Raw genomic sequence first — 18,950 nt, forward strand, 5'->3', positions numbered from 1 at the left:
ACTGAGAGCATACACTTTAATTTTATTCACTGCGGTAATGATAGCATGTAATGACTTGTGCAAGTGATCACTGAGGTCTTTTGCAAGACATGGTGATGAAAGGACTCAGTGAATGGTTAAGACATTCGGCACTGCTTTTTTCAAGTAAGCAGCACAACTATGGTAGCAATCAGACATTGATAGTGCTCCATCAGTTACACAAGTAGGTATGTTAGTAAGCAGAATTCCCTCGTCTTTTATGAACTGCTCAACAACAACACAGTGACTACCCTTTAGTATCTTTTTTAGTTGCCTTGCAAATAACTCTGGAGCCAAACTTTCATCTTTTATAAAACACACACAAGTGAGAAACAAAGATTCATTGCCTGGCATGACTCATCCAGCTGTATTGCAACCTCCTTTGTCCTCAGTATGCTGCACAACGTGTCTTCCACATTTTCAGCCATTTCATCTGCATGTCTTTGCACTGAATGGTTGCTGAGAGGAACAGTCTTAATTATATCATGTGGTGAGTGATGCAAAACAGTATTTTTTACCTCAATAACTGCTGGTAGGATGAGTTCGTCACCTGTTGTATGTGGTTTTTCAGACTTAGCAATCAACAATGAAATGTTGCATGATGCACACTAACCATTAGTGTTTTTTCATGAAGCACACACTCAACAGTGAGCCCACTCCTGGGCTCAGCACCACGCTTCATGCCACCATGCACTGCTGCAAACAAGCCATAAGGCACATTTGCGAGCCTCACTGCTGGGATACCACCCGTGCTAGCCCAGCCTCCGCCACTTGGCGGTCTCACGGACCACCGAGCCGCAGCATGTTAAGTGGGGGTGGGGAGGGGGCGGGGAGGAGGCATTCCAGGGATACAATACTTCAGATATTCCAAACTATATTGTCTACATTTTTTCTTTGATTTTTCTGCTTCTGCCATTTCTATTCAATGACAAAGAGACAAAAACGCACACGGAGAGTTTCCCAAAATGCAGTATACTGGTCTGACTAGAACTCTGGTGTCATATTTACTAAAAATTCCAATAGTTTCCTCCAGAGTTCAGCACTAAGAATAGAAAACGTGGAGTGCCACTTGCCAGCAAAGTTCCATAATCCCAATGCCTCCAGTGCAACCCTTTGCATCTTAGCACCTACAGGTAATCCCCACCCCCTAGGGGTGGTATCACCCACTTTGGGAACCACTGTACATAGCTTCTGCCTCATGAACTCAGAACCTTAGGAAAGCCAACATGGTGTATGTTTAATTTAAGCAACCCAAGCTGGAGTCAAATGCATTTCAGCAAATTCAGAAGTATATCATATCATAAGACCTGAGGGAAAGTAACCCTGTCAGAAATAATGGTACACTTGCTGACAAGGGCCACAGGCCATAGGAGCAGTCCTATCCTTGAGGCCAAGTGCAACATGAGATCCATGCACACTTTTGCTGAACACTTCAGGATTGACAACCTGGAACCACTGGAGAATGGGAAAATTTTGTCTTATTTGTGAATTCTCCTTTGTAGAGGTTCCAGGGTAGCCCAGTCTACCCAACCTGGTCAATCCAAAGTGTGCATGATTTTTTTTGGGGGGGGGGGTGAGAACTGGAATTGGGAGAACCCACTACTTTGGCTACAGGTTTATGTACTAAGAGTATGGTGCGTCGTCCTCATTGGTGTATATTGGTGTATACACCAAGTTCCTAGTTATGCTGCTATGTGAAGAGGTTCCAGATGCTCAGTTCAGTCTGGGGATTGGGGAAGCCCCTTCCCTTGGCATTCTTCAAATCATGTGACCCTGCCTGCTACCAAGATGAGAGTCTTCTTACATGCAAAGACTGAGCTACCCTGGAATAATTGAGAAGTGGAATTCAGGTAAGACTAAAATTCCCCTTTCTCACTCTGAAGCTTGGTTTTGAAAAAATGTAGACAATGTCAAGACTGGACAGCTATGGAAAACTGAGACCATCTTAGTTAAAAAGATGGTGTCCAGTCTCAACAGCACTTTGTCTAAACGAAATCGGATGAATGGAGGGTTTGAACAAGCAAACAGATCACTAGCTCTCCAAGACAAGGTAATGGTTATAAAAAACACCGTCTTGATCTAGAGGAAGTATAGAAATATCTAGGTATAGATAAAGACATGCCCATCAATTGCAACAAGACCCAAGATAAACTCCATTACTGAATCCAAGGTTTAATCAGTGAATACAAGTTAAACAGAACTTCAAAGAACCTTATGATAAGGAGAAAACAGGTGCATTGTCTACTTACTGCTGGAAGACACAGTGGAAAAAATGAACTCTAAATAGAAGAGTTTGTCAGGTTCATAGATGTGGAGAGATTCTGTATTATACAATGTCCTGAACATATCCCTTAGCTGAAAGTAGCTAGTAAGCACTGAGGCATCTCCATTTTGCTGAACAAGTCTTATAGCTTGAAGATTTCCTCAAGTGGGCTAAGGTGCTAAGATTTTCTTTAGCGAGTTGTCAATGACAACTATGGCTGGATTCTTCACACTGTTACATTGTCAATATTTCTGTTTGACACAAGGCGTGCAGGAGGCACACGTTTAAACACGGTTAACCTTTGTGTTGGGCACCTGCCTGGAGAGCAAAGAGCCAGATTGATACTGTGACTTTTAGAAGAACTGTTTGCAAGAAGCCAGACGCTTTTTGATCTTAAATTGAACCAGGTAGTAAGCTTTGTTCCAGAGTTGGTTGGAGTTTCGTTATTAGTTGTGCGTCACTTGGCAACGTTCCAAACAGCGACAGCCCATATATGCAATGGCTGCCACTGGTCCCTGTTCACCCCCACCCCAAGCCTCCGAAGTGGAGGGCAGCTGTGCTCTCCTCACCTCTGGAGGCTTTTCTGAGCCTTGCAGAAGCAGCACACATCCACACACTGCCTCTCCTAGGCTCAGACTGACAATTTCAGCCAAAAACGCATGACTTTCAGTTTCCTGGGAAAGTGGAAATTACATTTTTTCACCCAGAGCAGGCATTCTGAGCCTTGTAGAGGCAGCACGCAGGTGCACACTGCCTCTGCAAGGCTCAGAAAAACCTCTGGAGGCAAGGTGAGTGTGGCTCCCCTTGCCTTTTGGAGGCTTTGCATAACATCCAGCCTTGCTTGACGATAGGGTGCTGGTCCACATCCTTGTCATTAAGCAACATATGACTGTATTTAAATGTTAATATGGTTTTCAGACATCCAAAATGGAAACTAAGCTTTCTAATTTTGCTGCAACAGCAGATCTGACAGTTTATGACCCTTAACCACTTGCTCTAACTCCCAGGCCCTCTAGAACAGGAGAAAGCCCTGTCTTCCTTGCTGTTGGTCTGTGGAACAATGACCCACTAGTGCTGTAACAAGTCATGCCCCATTCTAGCCTCTATCCAAGAACCACCATGCCAGACAGAACTCAGATGCTAAAACCCTGCATCCGCTCCTTTCCTGGCTTTTCTTTGCCTTTTTCCATGACTACTGCTGAACTGCTGAGGTCAGTGCAGGCTGGTTATTAAACCACCTCTTTCTCTCAGGAATTAAGGAAGCTTGACTCTCTTCAAGGCTACTGTCTCCCTTGCATATGAAGGGTTTGCATATGAAGGCAGAGAGGCAGCTATGGGACCCCTCTTGGTCTAGACCAGGGGTGTCCAAACTTTTTGGCAGGAGGGCCACATCATCTCTCTGACGCTGTGTCAGGAGCCAGGAAAAAAAAAAGAATCAATTTACATTTCAAATTTGAATAAATTTACATAAATGAATATATTAGAGATGGAACTTATATGAATTAATGAAGGTCTTGCAAGAGCGCAAGGCCTATAAAAGGCCTTGCACAAAGCAAAGCCAGTCTTTCCTTTTCTGCCACTGCTGCATCACAGATGTGAAACAGCAAGCAATGGAGGGAGCCCTTATCCCACAGCTCACTCGAGAGATCAAACAGTTGGCTGTCATGCTGAGAGCAATTGCATCAGGCCAGCACAGGCTTCAGCAAGTCTCCAGAGGGCCAGAGGCTCACTGGGGGCTCCCTGAGGGCCGGATTGGGAGTCCTTGAGGGCCATGAGTGGCCCCAAGGCCGGGGTTTGGGCACCCCTGGTCTAGACAGATTCATGTGGTTGCCTCCTTGCCACCACAGCCTCTGATAAGCCACACTCTCAGGCTTCACAGAACAGCTACCTTAGTTCATTGTGCAGCCTTGTGAAGGACCCACCAAATCCCAACTGTCTTTTCTTGTCTTTATCTTATGTGAAGACAGGTTAGGCTTCTGCTGCCAAAAATCCTGTTCTATGTCCCAATTGATCACTGTACTGTAGTAATTAATGCACCTAGAAGGACCACAGCTCTGTAACAGAGCACATGCTTCATAAATTCAACCCCTGGCATCACCAATGTAGGACTGGGAAATTATCAACTTAACACCCGAAGAGCCACTGCCAATCACTGTATTAGATACTGACCTAGAATGACCAAAGGTCTGACTCAGTTTAGACAGCTGCACCTATGCATTTCAAGTTCATATGGAATAATTCATATGTCCCAAAACCACAATTATTGGTTAAAACCTACAAGCCACCTCTTGCGAGGTATCTCTGTTGATCATAAATAGAATAAATGGTTTCCAGGTCTACTTTTAATTTCCTCCAAAGAATTGTATTTACATAGGTTCTCAAATTATCATAGCTGGAGGCAACAGCACTCATAGTTAAAATCTCTGGGTATGAAGGCCATAATAATCCAAAACAACAAGTTTTGTTTAATGAATTAAAAGCAACATTTTGCCCTACAATTGCTGTAGACATCATCAGGCATCCAAAGGCAAAACACCACCATTCACAGGTTAGGTTCACTGGTAAGGTTAAAGCAGATAGATAAGTCAGCCATTGCAGAGCATGTGGGAAAAGCAGGACATAATGTGAAGTTTGACTCCACAATTTTATTGAGAAATGCATCACATTAACTAGAGGCAATTGAGATATTTAAGCACAAAAATAACAGGAATGAAAAGGAGGAAACCTTACTTCTGAAATGTATTTGGATGCCAATTTTGGAGCACGCTGGGTCAGATCTGCTACCCAGAAGATAAAATCTCATGTCATCAAAGAAACTGATTATCTTTTAATATGATTGGAAGTGTTTAGTAAACTTGATAGTAAGAACTAAATTAAAGGAAACTGTCACCTTAAGTATTTCTTACAATTACATTAAGATGAAGTCCTATGTGAACTGTATGCCTCTAATTAACTCAATTTGGGTTTGGGAAGACCTTTGCTGCTAAATAGTGAACTGGAAGTTGACATACCTTGGAATGATGGAGTTTTGCCTTTGGATGCCTGATCTACAACGATGTCTACAGTGATTGTAGACGAAACGATGCTTTTAATTCATCAAGCAAAACTTGATTGGAATTTTATGGCCGGTATACCCATACATTTTAACTATGAGCGCAATTGTATTTACATTTGTAAAGTCAAATATATTTATAAAATTAAGTCTCAGTGACTAAAGATTAGCTTTAGAATGCTAAACTATAAATTATTTAAAATACATGTGCCCTTACAGCTGAATCCTTTATAGCACATCTCTGCTGTTCTCCCCGAACATCAGCTTCTAAGGGAAGATTCTAAGGGTAATTCTCACTGAATTACCATAAATTGGTGCTCAGCATCAATTAAGAATAAAAGAAATTGAATACTATCTTAAATAAAAACTATAAGCATTTCATTGTTAGAGTCAGATTCATTGTTAGAGTTAGCAACAACTGTATTTCTTACCTGATAGGGCTGAAAGGCACTATCTTCAGTTACAAAATTCAGCTGTTTGTCCACAAGAAATTCAACTGCAGTGATAGAATTATACACACTTTTCCCAACCAAAGGTTTGAAGGTCTGAGGACAAAATAGAACAAAAGATTTTAAAGATCAAATGTGAAATAAGCACACTATGACATCCTAGCATAGTATTTTTTAAAAAAAAAATATGTTCAATCATAGAGTAAAATTACTACTTACTACATCATATCATCCTCAGAGACACAGCAGTTTAACCACTGAAAAAAGCCATAAGTTTAAATAATATTTGGTTTATGTGGATCAATTAGCCCCATTAGAAAAAGCAATATACATCATAGATACTTAAAAGGAGCTCCATCTCGACTGACTAATACACTGCTACTGACATGCAAGAGGTATCGCTGAAGACAATTTTGATCTGCATATTTGATAATTTCCCTCCATATAATCTCTCCTCTTTTCCCTGCCACCAATTTGTTCTTCTATCATCTTCCCCACCCTGGCATATAATGCACAATATGTCTTCACTGCACCAACCAAGTGCAAGGTCTGATAGCTTCTGAGTTTTCAACACAAAGGAAACTGTAAAAAGGGAACACACATGCACCAGGGTGAAAATGTGACAATAGGCTTGCCCCACCATAAATTTCTTCATCTACTCTCAACAGCTGGGACAGGAACAATAATAAAATCAGTTCAAATAAGCAGGAAGTGATCATTCTAATTTCTAAACAATAAAACAGGAAGTATGTGGGGTCTCCTGATCTGAAGGGTATGGAAAGACAGCATGAACAACCAACAATTTTCACCAGGGATGGGCCACAACTCGGACTTGAGTCGTGAAAACACACATTTTTCATGACGCGTATAGACTTGAATCATGCATGTCAAAAACTTGGGCGCTGACTTAGGGGTTTTACCCTAAAAATGAAAAGACTCAAATAGACTAAAGTCAAGATTTGCTTTTGTGTGCGCTTGTGACTCTGTTTTGTATGTGTGTTTGCTTGCTTTTTTCTTTTCACCACTTCTGCAACTCAACTTATTTCTTGAAAAGACTCTGATTCAAGTCAAAATGACTTGAAAAGTGGATGCCATTATGTCTCGTGGGCAACTCAAATCAAGGGGCAGAGACTCAAAACTCAACTTGGGACTCAGGGGTATGACTTCGGCACATCCCTGATTTTCACTGACAGATATAAGAAATCTAAGACCTAGGCAACAGCTCTCTCAATACCTCCAAGGCTCCTCCCTTTAGCTTCCTGTCTTCTGGCTGTAAGTCAGATTTCTAATCAACATGATCTGCTGAGATAATTCTCCTAGGATGGCACATTGTGATAGCAGGGCCTTGGGAGCTGCTGCTCCTACAGAAAGCAAGCAAGCAGACCTTTTCCGTGGTGGTTTTATCTGTCTGAGGGGAAAAAATAGACAATTCCAGGGCTACATATGCATTTTCTTTTAGGTTCAAAAGGAATGGGAAAGGTATGATTCTGAAGACACTAACATATATAGCTCACAAACTTATTTTTAAAAAACAAAACAAGCCTCCAACCTCATGGATAAACTGCAACATGAAAATGTGATGTCAAAATATACAAAAATCAGAAACAAAATTAGCAAAAGTCATAACAAGACTAGAACAAGGGGATTAGGAGTTCTATCACATGGAAGGTAGTTAGATACAAATTATGCTAATTACATCCAACAAGAATATATAATTAGCTTCTGGCTCATGAAAGTGCAAATCTATCTACACTATTTACACCTCAATGCTGCCTACACTAGTGAACATTTTTATAATGTTAGAGAACCTTCTGTCCTAGAAAGAAGGGGGGGGGGCAGACAGCAACAGCTGGATGGTGGTGAAGAAAAAAAGGCAGAGACATAAGTGTAAGGGTCAAGTTAACAAGAAAAGTGAAATTAACCCAGGTTTGAGCAGCATCTTTGCTCCATCAGTCTACTTTCCAGACTTCTTACTCCAGTGTACAGAAACACCACACCAGAATTTGCATATGTTAAGAAACCTAAATGCAAGAATCTCTTGAAGGACAGGGGCTAAAAACATGACTGGACAAGGCACATGCAGCATGGCAGCAGTATATTGTGATTCCCAGACTAACAGTCCTTCAGCACTTTGTGTGTGCATCATGATAGCACTGGTCAATCCATGCACATGTCCATGAAGCGGACACAATTTATAAGACTGGTTTCTTCACATAAGTGTAACTTAGTAGCTGCTAATTTGCTTTCCCTAAACCCTTTAATTGGCAATCCCCTAGCAGACTCTTAAGGTCTGAACAAATAGAATACATTTTCTAACAAAGAAAGGATCTGAGCTTTGTCAATTTCTTAGCTGGCTGAGTGTACCCATTTGGGGATTCCACAATGAAAACAAGTAACTTTTAAAAACACAACTCTTATATAATCAACGAGGTACCAATTTAAGACAATTTAAGGACTGCTGGCTAGCAAATGAATTGTCAAAGAAGAGTAACTAGTGGTGCCAGCCTGGCAGGTAAAGAAAGAGGCTCCAAGGTTTGGTTTTTCAGCTCAGACTACACCCAGCTTCAGAGACACAGGATGAGTACAAAGAGTAACAATTTTGAACTGTTACCATGGAAACTCCACAAGGACACAAATCTGCAGGCAGCAAGCCAAATAAACTCCTTACACTGCTTTTGGTAAGGAGATTCTGTTCTCAGTAGACAGCCAAATAAAAAGTCAGACAACCTGATGAAAACACAGCAAGGAAGAACCAAAATCTCCAACTAAGAATTCCATGATACAATATTAAATAGTAGCTCACCCCAGCTGTTCCATTTGCTATTCTTAACATCCCAATTTGCCAAAACATTTAATTCTTTCCATAATTACAAATCTACACTTTTCTTTAACTGTTCTGATGAACAGGTATCCAAAACAGGAAAGAGAAGAATGCTGATGGAAAATAAAATTGGTATCATTAGCTATTATATTTTTTAACCCAGCACATTTTGTTGGGCAAAAATGCACACCAGATAGAGATTTTCTCCCCAAACTATAAACTCATATTTTGGGGGTATTCAAAAATTTGCAACTTTTAAATGTCAGATACAGTTTCCATTGGAAATAATCTCAGGACACACTGGTGCTGCACTGTATAAATAAAATCTATACTACCACTATTTTATCTTTCTTAAGTACACATTGAACTCAACTGCCTGAAGCCGATTTCATTTCAAATATATTGTCCTGATATGGTGTACTTGCTTTATTCATATGCTCTTTTGCCTGGAATAACTTGGCAATCATAATAAAAGAATTTTGTTAATGGAAAGCTTGTGTGCCAATTAAAGAACAACTAGAGAACTGTGACTAAAGAACTGACTGGTTTAATTCAACTCAGTACTGTATGTGAAACTCAAGCCACCTCCCATGACTGCAATTCTCACTGGCCTCTCTCCCTATTAATTCTATGGTTCATTGTCCCACAGTCTCTACAATCCTTCACCTGTCCATTCCCTTTCTGCCAATATCAGTCCTTCCTGTCTCAAGAGCTTCTGCAAGGTTCTCCTCGGGACTAAATTGCCTGCACAGAGTTACACTTTTTGAATATTCTATTCCTTTCCCCTCGGTCAGACTAAATCTTCATGGATATTCCATGACATCAAAATTGCTCAGCCAATCATGGAATGTGTATGTCAAGTAGGAGGAGTGTGATAATTTTCAAACTCCATTATTGGGTTAAAATTTAAACATGTACTTTCATCTGCTGTTTCCTAAAAAGAAAAGATATATAGTTTTCTAAGATGTTGAAATTCTTTTTTGATACAATTTAAAACATATTTCAGGTAAACTGCATCAACTATACCCACAAATACAATATTCTAGGACACCTAAGGTCAAATCCTATCAAATTTTCCTGTGCCAATGCAGCTGTGCCAATGAAGTGTGCACTGCATCCTGTGGTGAGGAGGCAGTCACAGAGGCCTCCTCAAGGAGGAACATTTGTTCCCTTATCTCGGGGCTCCATTGTGGCTGCACTATTGATGGAAAGTTGATTGGGCCCTTAACCATTAAACTTGGACACAGTTATTTCTTTTGAGAGATGTGTGCTGGGAATAGGGAATGGACAAGAAATAAATTTTTGAAAAGTAAACTTGTTCCTTTCATTTTAATATAACTATTCGAGAACTGAATCTGGTGATTTGCTATTTCCATGAGTTAAGCCATTTTCTAATGTGAAAAACACATCCTCTAAAAGACATGACCTCCTTCACCCTTTTTTCTCTGCAAAGGTCAAAGGGTTCTGAGAGTAATGTTAAACAACTGGTAGTACTGGTTAAAGCAGAATTTAAAGTTACTGGATTTTTAGACACAGTTAAGCAAGATCATTTGCCAAACATGCTCCCTGTTGCCTCAGTTTCCTTTTAGGTGTTCTCATAAATTATTTTTAACTGTAAGAATGAGCTACCAATGATCAGATTGTTAAATTATCATTATATAACTATCTACACTTGGGCAACTGTAGACTGGTTTAAATTCTAAATAAGAAAAAGTAACAAATTGTGCTTTAAGTTGAAAGCAGAGTGCTTATTAAAACATTTTAAAATACATAAACATAATTCATAGCACCAAATTATGCAATAGCGGCACCTCAGCAAACAAATATTCTACAATTTAAACATAACCATGAACTACATCAGAAATCAATGGTTTCAAGCAGCACTCTACATGTTCACTTTTCATTTACAGTGAATACTACACTAAGTGTAACAGACCCACTTCAATGCAAAACAAATTACGACATATTTTTCTTTGCACTGAGCAAGGCCTCCATCTCAGTACATTCCGCTAGATTTTCCTGGCCTTGGGAAATTCCAAAAAAGTATATCAATATACAGACACACAAATGAGGTTAAAAATCTTCAAGGTACTTCCACAGTCCCAGGAAATCATTTTCAAAGTCACTGGGCACCATGACTCTGATTACAATCTATTTTCAGCACTACTGTAAATAAGTCACTGTACAGCATTTTATTGCTGTAAATGCTGTGTTAAAACAAAAGAAAAGCAGACACAATTCCGGCTCAAACTTCTCTACAAAAGAGGGAATGTTACTGCATACAAATCATAGGATAAAATAAACTGCTGGTAGTATATGATGATGTCTACATTACTATTATGGCCTTCTTTTTATACCAAGACAAGCTCAGAACAACTGTGTCTTGTTTGGGTCTCCATGCAGCACTAAATTCCATTCACATGAGAAAAAACAGACCAGATGATCTTTCCCTGAAACGCATTTTTAAAATAAATCAGCCACAGTTCTTAACACAGAGTTCAGCTGCTCAATCCCTCTTCCCACTCCCAACCCCCACTAGCAACACACACACAGAATGCCAGTTGTACACCATTTCAATTTCCTGTCTATAACAGGAAATATACTTTATTGTGGAAAACACTCTATTATTCTGAATTGTATGACCCAATCATTACAGAAATATCCTTAGAATGTCACACTAATTTTATTATATACATTTGTAAGTCTCAGAAAAGATTCAGCTATTTACATTTTATAAATTGTTTTATTACTCAAAGCAAATTAAAATTCAAAACAAGCCTCACTAAGAACATGAGAAACAAGCAGAATGGAATTAAGAAATTACCCTAACAAACAAAAACAACGACAACCTTAATAAAAAGCACCAGTCAGCACAGTTATATCCAAGCAAAGGGGATAAGGGTTTGGCCTAATTTTGCTATATTCTATTTCAAATGTCTAATCAAAGGTATTTAAACAAAACTGAATCCATAGTGCTACATTAATTATAGGAGCTCCAAAATGGGGTTTTAAAAATGAAAGCTTTAGAAATACAACAAAAGAACAAACCTTATTTTACTTCAAAGTTCTTTCAGTCATTTTTAAATGTTTGCAAGTCACTAGTAACACAGACAGTAGACTTCCAGTCTTATTTTCTCCTGGTTCTCCTCTGTAGTTTTCAATCCACAGCATCAAATTCAAATAAATTCCCAAACAGTAAGATACGTTCAGAGAAAATGAAGTCCAGCCTGTAAGCTCACAATTACACAAATGAGAACCTTCCCCCTCAACCCAAGCTCGGCTGAGCAGATTACAACTCTCTTTGTCATCAGCAGTATGTGTTAAGGACGAAGAAATCCTGCAACTGAAGCACTTACAGCGTTCCCAGATCTGGGTCATGATATTTCTGCCAAGGTCGCTTACATAACAAAGCAGTCTTCAAACGCACAAAGAAGCCATCGGCCAGCAATCCATAGGAGAGAAAATGTCTGGAAGGATACTTTTTGCCTGCATACACACTGACTTACATACAGTGGAGCAGACACTGAAACGAGAAGCTAGCCCTCTGCTTACGACATGTTGAAAGAAGGGAAGAGGCGGTGCTCTGCGAACTGTAACTAATCCCCCGTCACAGGTGGTGATGGAGTCACTTCCAGCACGAGTCTCATTACTGATTACTCATTTGGCTGGGCTAGCCAGAGAGCATGGGTCATAATTTTAACTACAGACAAAGTCAGACTAGAGGAGAGACAGACAGCTCAAATTTAATACCCCTGTACAGAAAATGCCAATATCAGGTTTCCACTTTCCTGAATTACTTACAGATGATTCTATGAATCCTACACACGTTTACTCAAAAGTAAGTAAGGCTTGTTGATTTCAGGGAGCCTTACTCCTAGACAATCCTTTACAATAAGTTACAGTTTCCTTCCTCCTCCCAAATGAAAACAGAAACTTACATTAAAAGAAAACAAAACAACATAAACATTATTACAATATAATTTAGAGTTTCTACTACAGTCTCATTTTCTAAACTGTGCAATTACTTAAATCCTTCAAATTTCGTTTTGAACAGCAATATAATTTGGGGGTAGTCAGACTGTATTTTAAACTGAACTGCAGTCAAATAATACTCCAGGAAGGAACTCCTGGACCAGAACACTATTTATTTACTTGAGGAATATGGTTTATTGATTTGGGGCATTTTACACCATCTTTCTAATCAGGAATGAAATCAGGGGTTGGCCAGGTCAGTTACTTGATAAGGCTCCATGCCCAAAAGAGGGTCTATCTGGCCAAACCAAACCCCAATTTCTAAGTACTGTTCTGGTGATAGTGCCCAATGAGCCATAAGGAGTGGGCAGCCAGCACATGACACTGAATTGTTTTTATTCAGAGAAAGCTCAAGGTGGCTTACTTGAAAAAGATAACACACAATAATAAATTCAAATTAATCAGATTGGCAACTTTAAAATATTAGATAATAGTTATAAAAGCAACAAATCAGTTCACACACACACACCACCACGGAGAGCCTACAAATAACATCCAAAAACAGCTAATTAAAGAACTTACAAACATTCACAGAAGGGAGACACAACTATTCTGCCTTGGAACTGGAAACAAATCAGCTATGTATTGGTTTAATATAGCTTAGAACTATGGTTCCCAAACTGGTGGGTCATGACCCATCAGTCTGGGAAGCACTAAACAATGCCCTTTTAAGGGATGGGGACGTGAAAGGCAGCAACACCAACCCCAGGATCACGCTGCTGCTGGGTGGGGGAGAGAGTTTCTTACATTAGCCAGTGCTGCAGTCCTGTAGGGTCCCGAGGAGCCCTCCGCAGGGCTCCCCATACCTGCAAAACTGTGAAAAGAGGGCACTTCCAATTTTCACAGCGAAACTGGAAGTGCCCTTTCCTTTTTTTTTACAGTTTTGCAGGCACAGGGAGCCCTGTGGAGGGCTCCCCACATCCCCAAGGACTGCAGCACTATTTGCAGGTAAATAGAAAACCCCTCTCCTGTTCCAGGCAGCAGAACAATCCTGGGGATCATGTTGCTGCCTTCCCTCCTTCCTTGCAACAACTTACAGTGCTCCCTACTCCCTTGTAGGAGTTTGGGAAGCACTCACTTAGAAATTACTAGGTGGCACTGGAAAACAGAGGATGAGAAAAAACATTATTCAGCTTTGGGGTGAAGTCTTAAATGATACAAATCAAATTTAAAAGTAAGTCCTTTTAAATACAGCAATTTTTCTCTCTCTTATATTGCACACTGATACTGCAGGAGAAAATGTATAAGATTTAGCTGAGTTGCCAAATATGTTCCAAAGTTTTTTAAATTTATTATGCTTTAAATGAAGCAGTAAGGCAATCTTTGCCCCATGAAACAAAGTCTGTAGTGAGGTACTGATTCTGCATTATTTCCATGACAAGTGCTGGCTGTGCAGTCACCACATGGCTCCAAAGTACACGTGGAATAAAGTGCATTAGTACTACTCCAAATGCTGAGAACCAACATTATAAAAATAACATTTTTGTATGCTGGTTCTTATCTAACATGGCTTTTTAAAAATATATTGGGTTATTGTTACTCTCCTTTTTTATAACTGTGAATAAAATTTTGCGCTATATGCAGCTGCACGCGGCTATTATTAGAGCACAGGACTTTTAAAGTACTGTAATTAGTTTTTTGTATACAAAGACAAAAGGGGTATATAGTAACAAACAGGGCTAACTGGCTCTCTTGGCACACATTGTGGATTATATTTTAACTGGTAATACTGAGGCCTACTGGTAAGATGCACACAAATGGAACACATGCATCTAGAAAGATGCAGACTGCTCAGAACGAACAGGAAACAAGGGGGAAACAGAGGAGGTCCTCCCGGCTCCGTATATCAAAGGAATTTCCTTGTGCTTCAAAGCTAGGAAACATGAGAGAGATGCTTCTGTTGAATGTATTTGGGTACAGACTAAATAAATAGAAGAAAATTGAATAGTGGTTCTGTACCATTAACCTCCAATGGGAACAAGATAAGAAAGAAGATATATTAATAAAACCTTACTTCATCAACCTGAGGAAGCGCCCACAGAAAATTTGGTGGTTCTTCAAGTATTTCTTCTGAAAGCAATATGGCTTGTCACAAACCCTCTGGCACATTCTTAGAATGTCTTGGTGACCATTTGTGGAATCAAAATATAGCAAATAACTGGAAAGGACACAATTTTGGATGTGGTTCTCAAACAACAAAGAATTGACAATGTAAAAATGTAGCGTAGTACAGTACGCTACTCCCAATATTACAAAATAAACACACTCCCATGCATGTGCTGTATTATATTGTACCTAGACAACTCATCCATAATTTGCAGAGTCAGCAGGGTTAAATTTTGCTACAGCAATCTGGAAAGCAATGTAAAACAAAGAAACCATGCTCAGAGAACAAGATGGATGTTTAGAGTGGAAACATTGATGATCACTTAAGCAATCATTCCTTTTGTTACTTGAATCATTCTTCAAGTTTTGGGGTCAGTTTCAGTCCTGCCAATTTTATTTTGTTAGAAATGTGATTTCATGTGCCTTTAACACACACAAAATAGGAGCTTATAGCAGAGTGATTAGAAGCATGGCTTCTTATAAATGAAAAGTTCCAAGCTCAACCTCAATCTCACTGAGTGACTCTTGGCAAGTCACACTCTTGGTTCAGCCCCTTATCCATAATTCAGAAATTGTAATATTGACTTAATTTACAGGGCTAACTTGTTGGTTTTGGGGGGGAGGGGCAGGGATTCATTATTGAACTCATTTTTCTTTTACTGTGTTTTTTGAGTCACCTTAGTGCCTCCCTTAGAGAAGAGGGAAAGTAGGACACAAATATTTTAAATAAAATGTGCAAAGTACTTTGAGTGCTTAAGTACCATATAAGGAATAATATTTTAAAACAATCCTAATGCTTTTACTAGATATTTTGACTTATTTCCTTCTCCATCAACTCTCAAATAGCATCACTAATGCAGCATTTTTTAATCACCACTACAATGAGGTACAATAATAATTTTGCAATAGCATGTCAACTTCATTGTTGCACAAAACACCTGTTATATATTGGCAACCTTCAGTCTCGAAAGACTATGGTATCGCGCTCTGAAAGGTGGTTCTGGCACAGCGTCTAGTGTGGCTGAAAAGGCCAATCCGGGAGTGACAATCCCTTCCACACCAGGAGCAAGTGCAGTCTGTCCCTGGTCTGTCTCCCTGGCTATGGGCCTTCCTTCTTTGCCTCTTTGCCTCAGACTGTTGGCAAAGTGTCTCTTCAAACTGGGAACGGCCATGCTGCACAGCCTGCCTCCAAGCGGGCCGCTCAGAGGCCAAGGTTTCCCACTTGTTGAGGTCCATTCCTAAGGCCTTCAGATCCCTCTTGCAGATGTCCTTGTATCGCAGCTGTGGTCTACCTGTAGGGCGCTTTCCTTGCACGAGTTCTCCATAGAGGAGATCCTTTGGGATCCGGCCATCATCCATTCTCACAACATGACCGAGCCAACGCAGGCGTCTCTGTTTCAGCAGTGCATACATGCTAGAGATTCCAGCACGTTCCAGGACTGTGTTGTTAGGAACTTTGTCCTGCCAGGTGATGCCGAGAATGCGTCGGACGCAGCGCATGTGGAAAGCGTTCAGTTTCCTCTCCTGTTGTGAGCGGAGAGTCCATGACTCGCTGCAGTACAGAAGTGTACTCAGGACGCAAGCTCTGTAGACCTGGATCTTGGTATGTTCCGTCAGCTTCTTGTTGGACCAGACTCTCTTTGTGAGTCTGGAAAACGTGGTAGCTGCTTTACCAATGCGTTTGTTTAGCTCGGTATCGAGAGAAAGACTGTCGGAGATTGTTGAGCCAAGGTACACAAAGTCATGGACAACCTCCAGTTCAAGCGCAGAGATTGTAATGCTGGGAGCTGAGTCCACATCCTGAAAAATGACCTGTGTTTTCTTTAAGCTGATCGTCAGTCCAAAATCTTGGCAGGCCTTGCTAAAACGATCCATGAGCTGCTGGAGATCTTTGGCAGAGTGGGCAGTGACAGCTGCATCGTCGGCAAAGAGGAAGTCACGCAGACATTTCAGCTGGACTTTGGATTTTGCTCTCAGTCTGGAGAGGTTGAAGAGCTTTCCGTCTGATCTGGTCCAGAGATAGATGCCTTCTGTTGCAGTTCCAAAGGCATGCTTCAGCATGACAGCGAAGAAAATCCCAAACAAGGTTGGTGCAAGAACACAGCCCTGCTTCACGCCACTTCAGATGTCAAAGGGGTCTGATGTGGAGCCATCGAAGACAACAGTGCCCTTCATGTCCTTGTGGAAGGATCTGATGACGCTGAGGAGCCTGGGTGGACATCCAATCTTGGGGAGAATCTTGAAGAGGCCGTCCCTGCTGACCAGGTCAAAAGCCTTCGTGAGATCTATGAAGGCTATAAAGAGTGGCTGTCGTTGTTCCCTGGATTTTTCCAGCAGTTGTCTAAGGGAGAATACCATATCAGTGGTGGACCTGTTGGCTCGCAATCCGCACTACGATTCTGGATAGACGCTCTCTGCAAGTACCTGGAGCCTCTTTAGTGCAACTCGGGCAAACAACTTTCCTACAACGCTAAGGAGAGAGATGCCACGGTAGTTGTTGCAGTCACCCCTGTCACCTTTGTTCTTGTACAGCGTGATGATGTTTGCATCCCTCATGTCTTGAGGTACTCCACCTTCTCTCCAGCAGAGACAGAGGATTTTATGCAGCTCAGTGACGATGATCTCTTTGCAGCACTTTAGGACTTCAGCAGGGATGCTGTCTTTCCCAGGTGCCTTGCCAAAGGCAAGGGAGTCCAGGGCCACGTGAAGTTCTTCTAGGGTTGGTTCACTGTCAAGCTCCTCCAACACAGGCAGACACTCAATGTTGTTCAGCGCTTCTTCGGTGACTACATTATCTCTGGAATATAGCTCAGAGTAGTGCTGCACCCAGCGTTCCATCTGCTGCGCCCGATCCTGGATGACCTCGCCTGTTGCAGACTTCATAGGGGCAATTTTCTTCTGTGTTGGACCTAGGGCCTGCTTGATACCATCATACATCCCCTTGATGTTGTCCGTGTCAGCTGCTATCTGTATCTCGGAACAGAGCTGGAGCCAGTAGTCGTTAGCACATCTCCTGGCAGCCTGCTGGACTTTGCTGTGAGCAGCTCGGAGGACCTGCAGGTTTCACTCACTGGGACAGGCCTTGTATCCTGCTTGAGCTCTCCTCTTTTCCTCAATGACTGGTGTCAACTCCTCAGAGTGGGCTTCAAACCAGTCTGCCGTCTTGTTGGTCCTCTTGCCAAATATGGTCAAGGCGGTGTTGTAAATGGTATTCTTGAAATGTTCCCATCTGTTGGATGCGTTTGCATCGGCCGGGCCTGGAAAAGATTCCTCAGGTGCTTGTGCAAATTCCTCCACTTTTCTCTGATCCCGGATCTTGCTGGTATCAATGCAAGGTCTTCCTTCCTTTTTCGTGTGGTACAGTCGCTTTGCTTGCAGTTTCACTCTGCTGCACACCAGGAAGTGGTCAGTGACGCAGGCATTGGGATCAGAGTTTTCCTTCTCTCAGATGAGCTGCCTTCCCAGTCTGACCAGTCCCATCTATCCGGTGGCTGTTTAGTCTCCTCTTACGGCACGTACAGCCAAACTGAGGACCTGTTTTTATCCCCAGCCCCTGGGGGATGACGCAGGAGTGGAGGGGCAGAAAGGAAGATTGTGGAAGCAGGGATGGGGCTAATGGAGGATTGCAGAGAGAGAGGAAGCAGGGGTGGGGCTAATGGAGGATTGCAGAGAGAGAGGAAGCAGGGGTGGGGCTAATGGAGGATTGCAGAGAGAGAGGAAGCAGGGGTGGGGCTAATGGAGGACTGCAGAGAGAGAGGAAGCGGGGTGGGCCTAATGGAGGACTGCAGAGAGAGAGGAAGCAGAGGTGGGGCTAATGGAGGACTGCAGAGAGAGAGGAAGCAGAGGTGGGGCTAATGGAGGACTGCAGAGAGAGAGGAAGCAGGGGTGGGCCTAATGGAGGACTGCAGAGAGAGAGGAAGCAGAGGTGGGGCTAATGGAGAACTGCAGAGAGAGAGGAAGCAGGGGTGGGCCTAATGGAGGACTGCAGAGAGAGAGGAAGCAGAGGTGGGGCTGATGGAGGATTGCAGAGAGAGAGGAAGCAGGGGTGGGCCTAATGGACAATTGCAGAGAGAGGGAGCAGGGGTGGGGCTAATGGAGGATTGCAGAGAGAGAGGAAGCAGGGGTGGGGCTAATGGACAATTGCAGAGAGAGGGAGCAGGGGTGGGGCTAATGGAGGATTGCAGAGAGAGAGGAAGCAGGGGTGGGGTT

The 18,950-nt window shown here is 41.8% G+C and overlaps 1 protein-coding gene across 1 annotated transcript in view; it reads right to left on the bottom strand.

Annotated features, from left to right (window-relative positions):
• The window catches only part of JMJD1C (jumonji domain containing 1C), a 179,283-nt gene that overhangs the window by 71,022 nt on the left and 89,311 nt on the right, over positions 1-18,950 (bottom strand). The window contains exon 3 of the mRNA XM_066619792.1: positions 5,765-5,878. Coding sequence (XP_066475889.1) covers positions 5,765-5,878 — 114 coding nt within the window. The remainder of the gene's footprint in view (positions 1-5,764; positions 5,879-18,950) is intronic.

The sequence above is a fragment of the Tiliqua scincoides genome, chromosome 3 (assembly GCF_035046505.1).
Source record: "Tiliqua scincoides isolate rTilSci1 chromosome 3, rTilSci1.hap2, whole genome shotgun sequence".
In the NCBI taxonomy this organism is placed as follows: Eukaryota; Metazoa; Chordata; class Lepidosauria; order Squamata; family Scincidae; genus Tiliqua; species Tiliqua scincoides.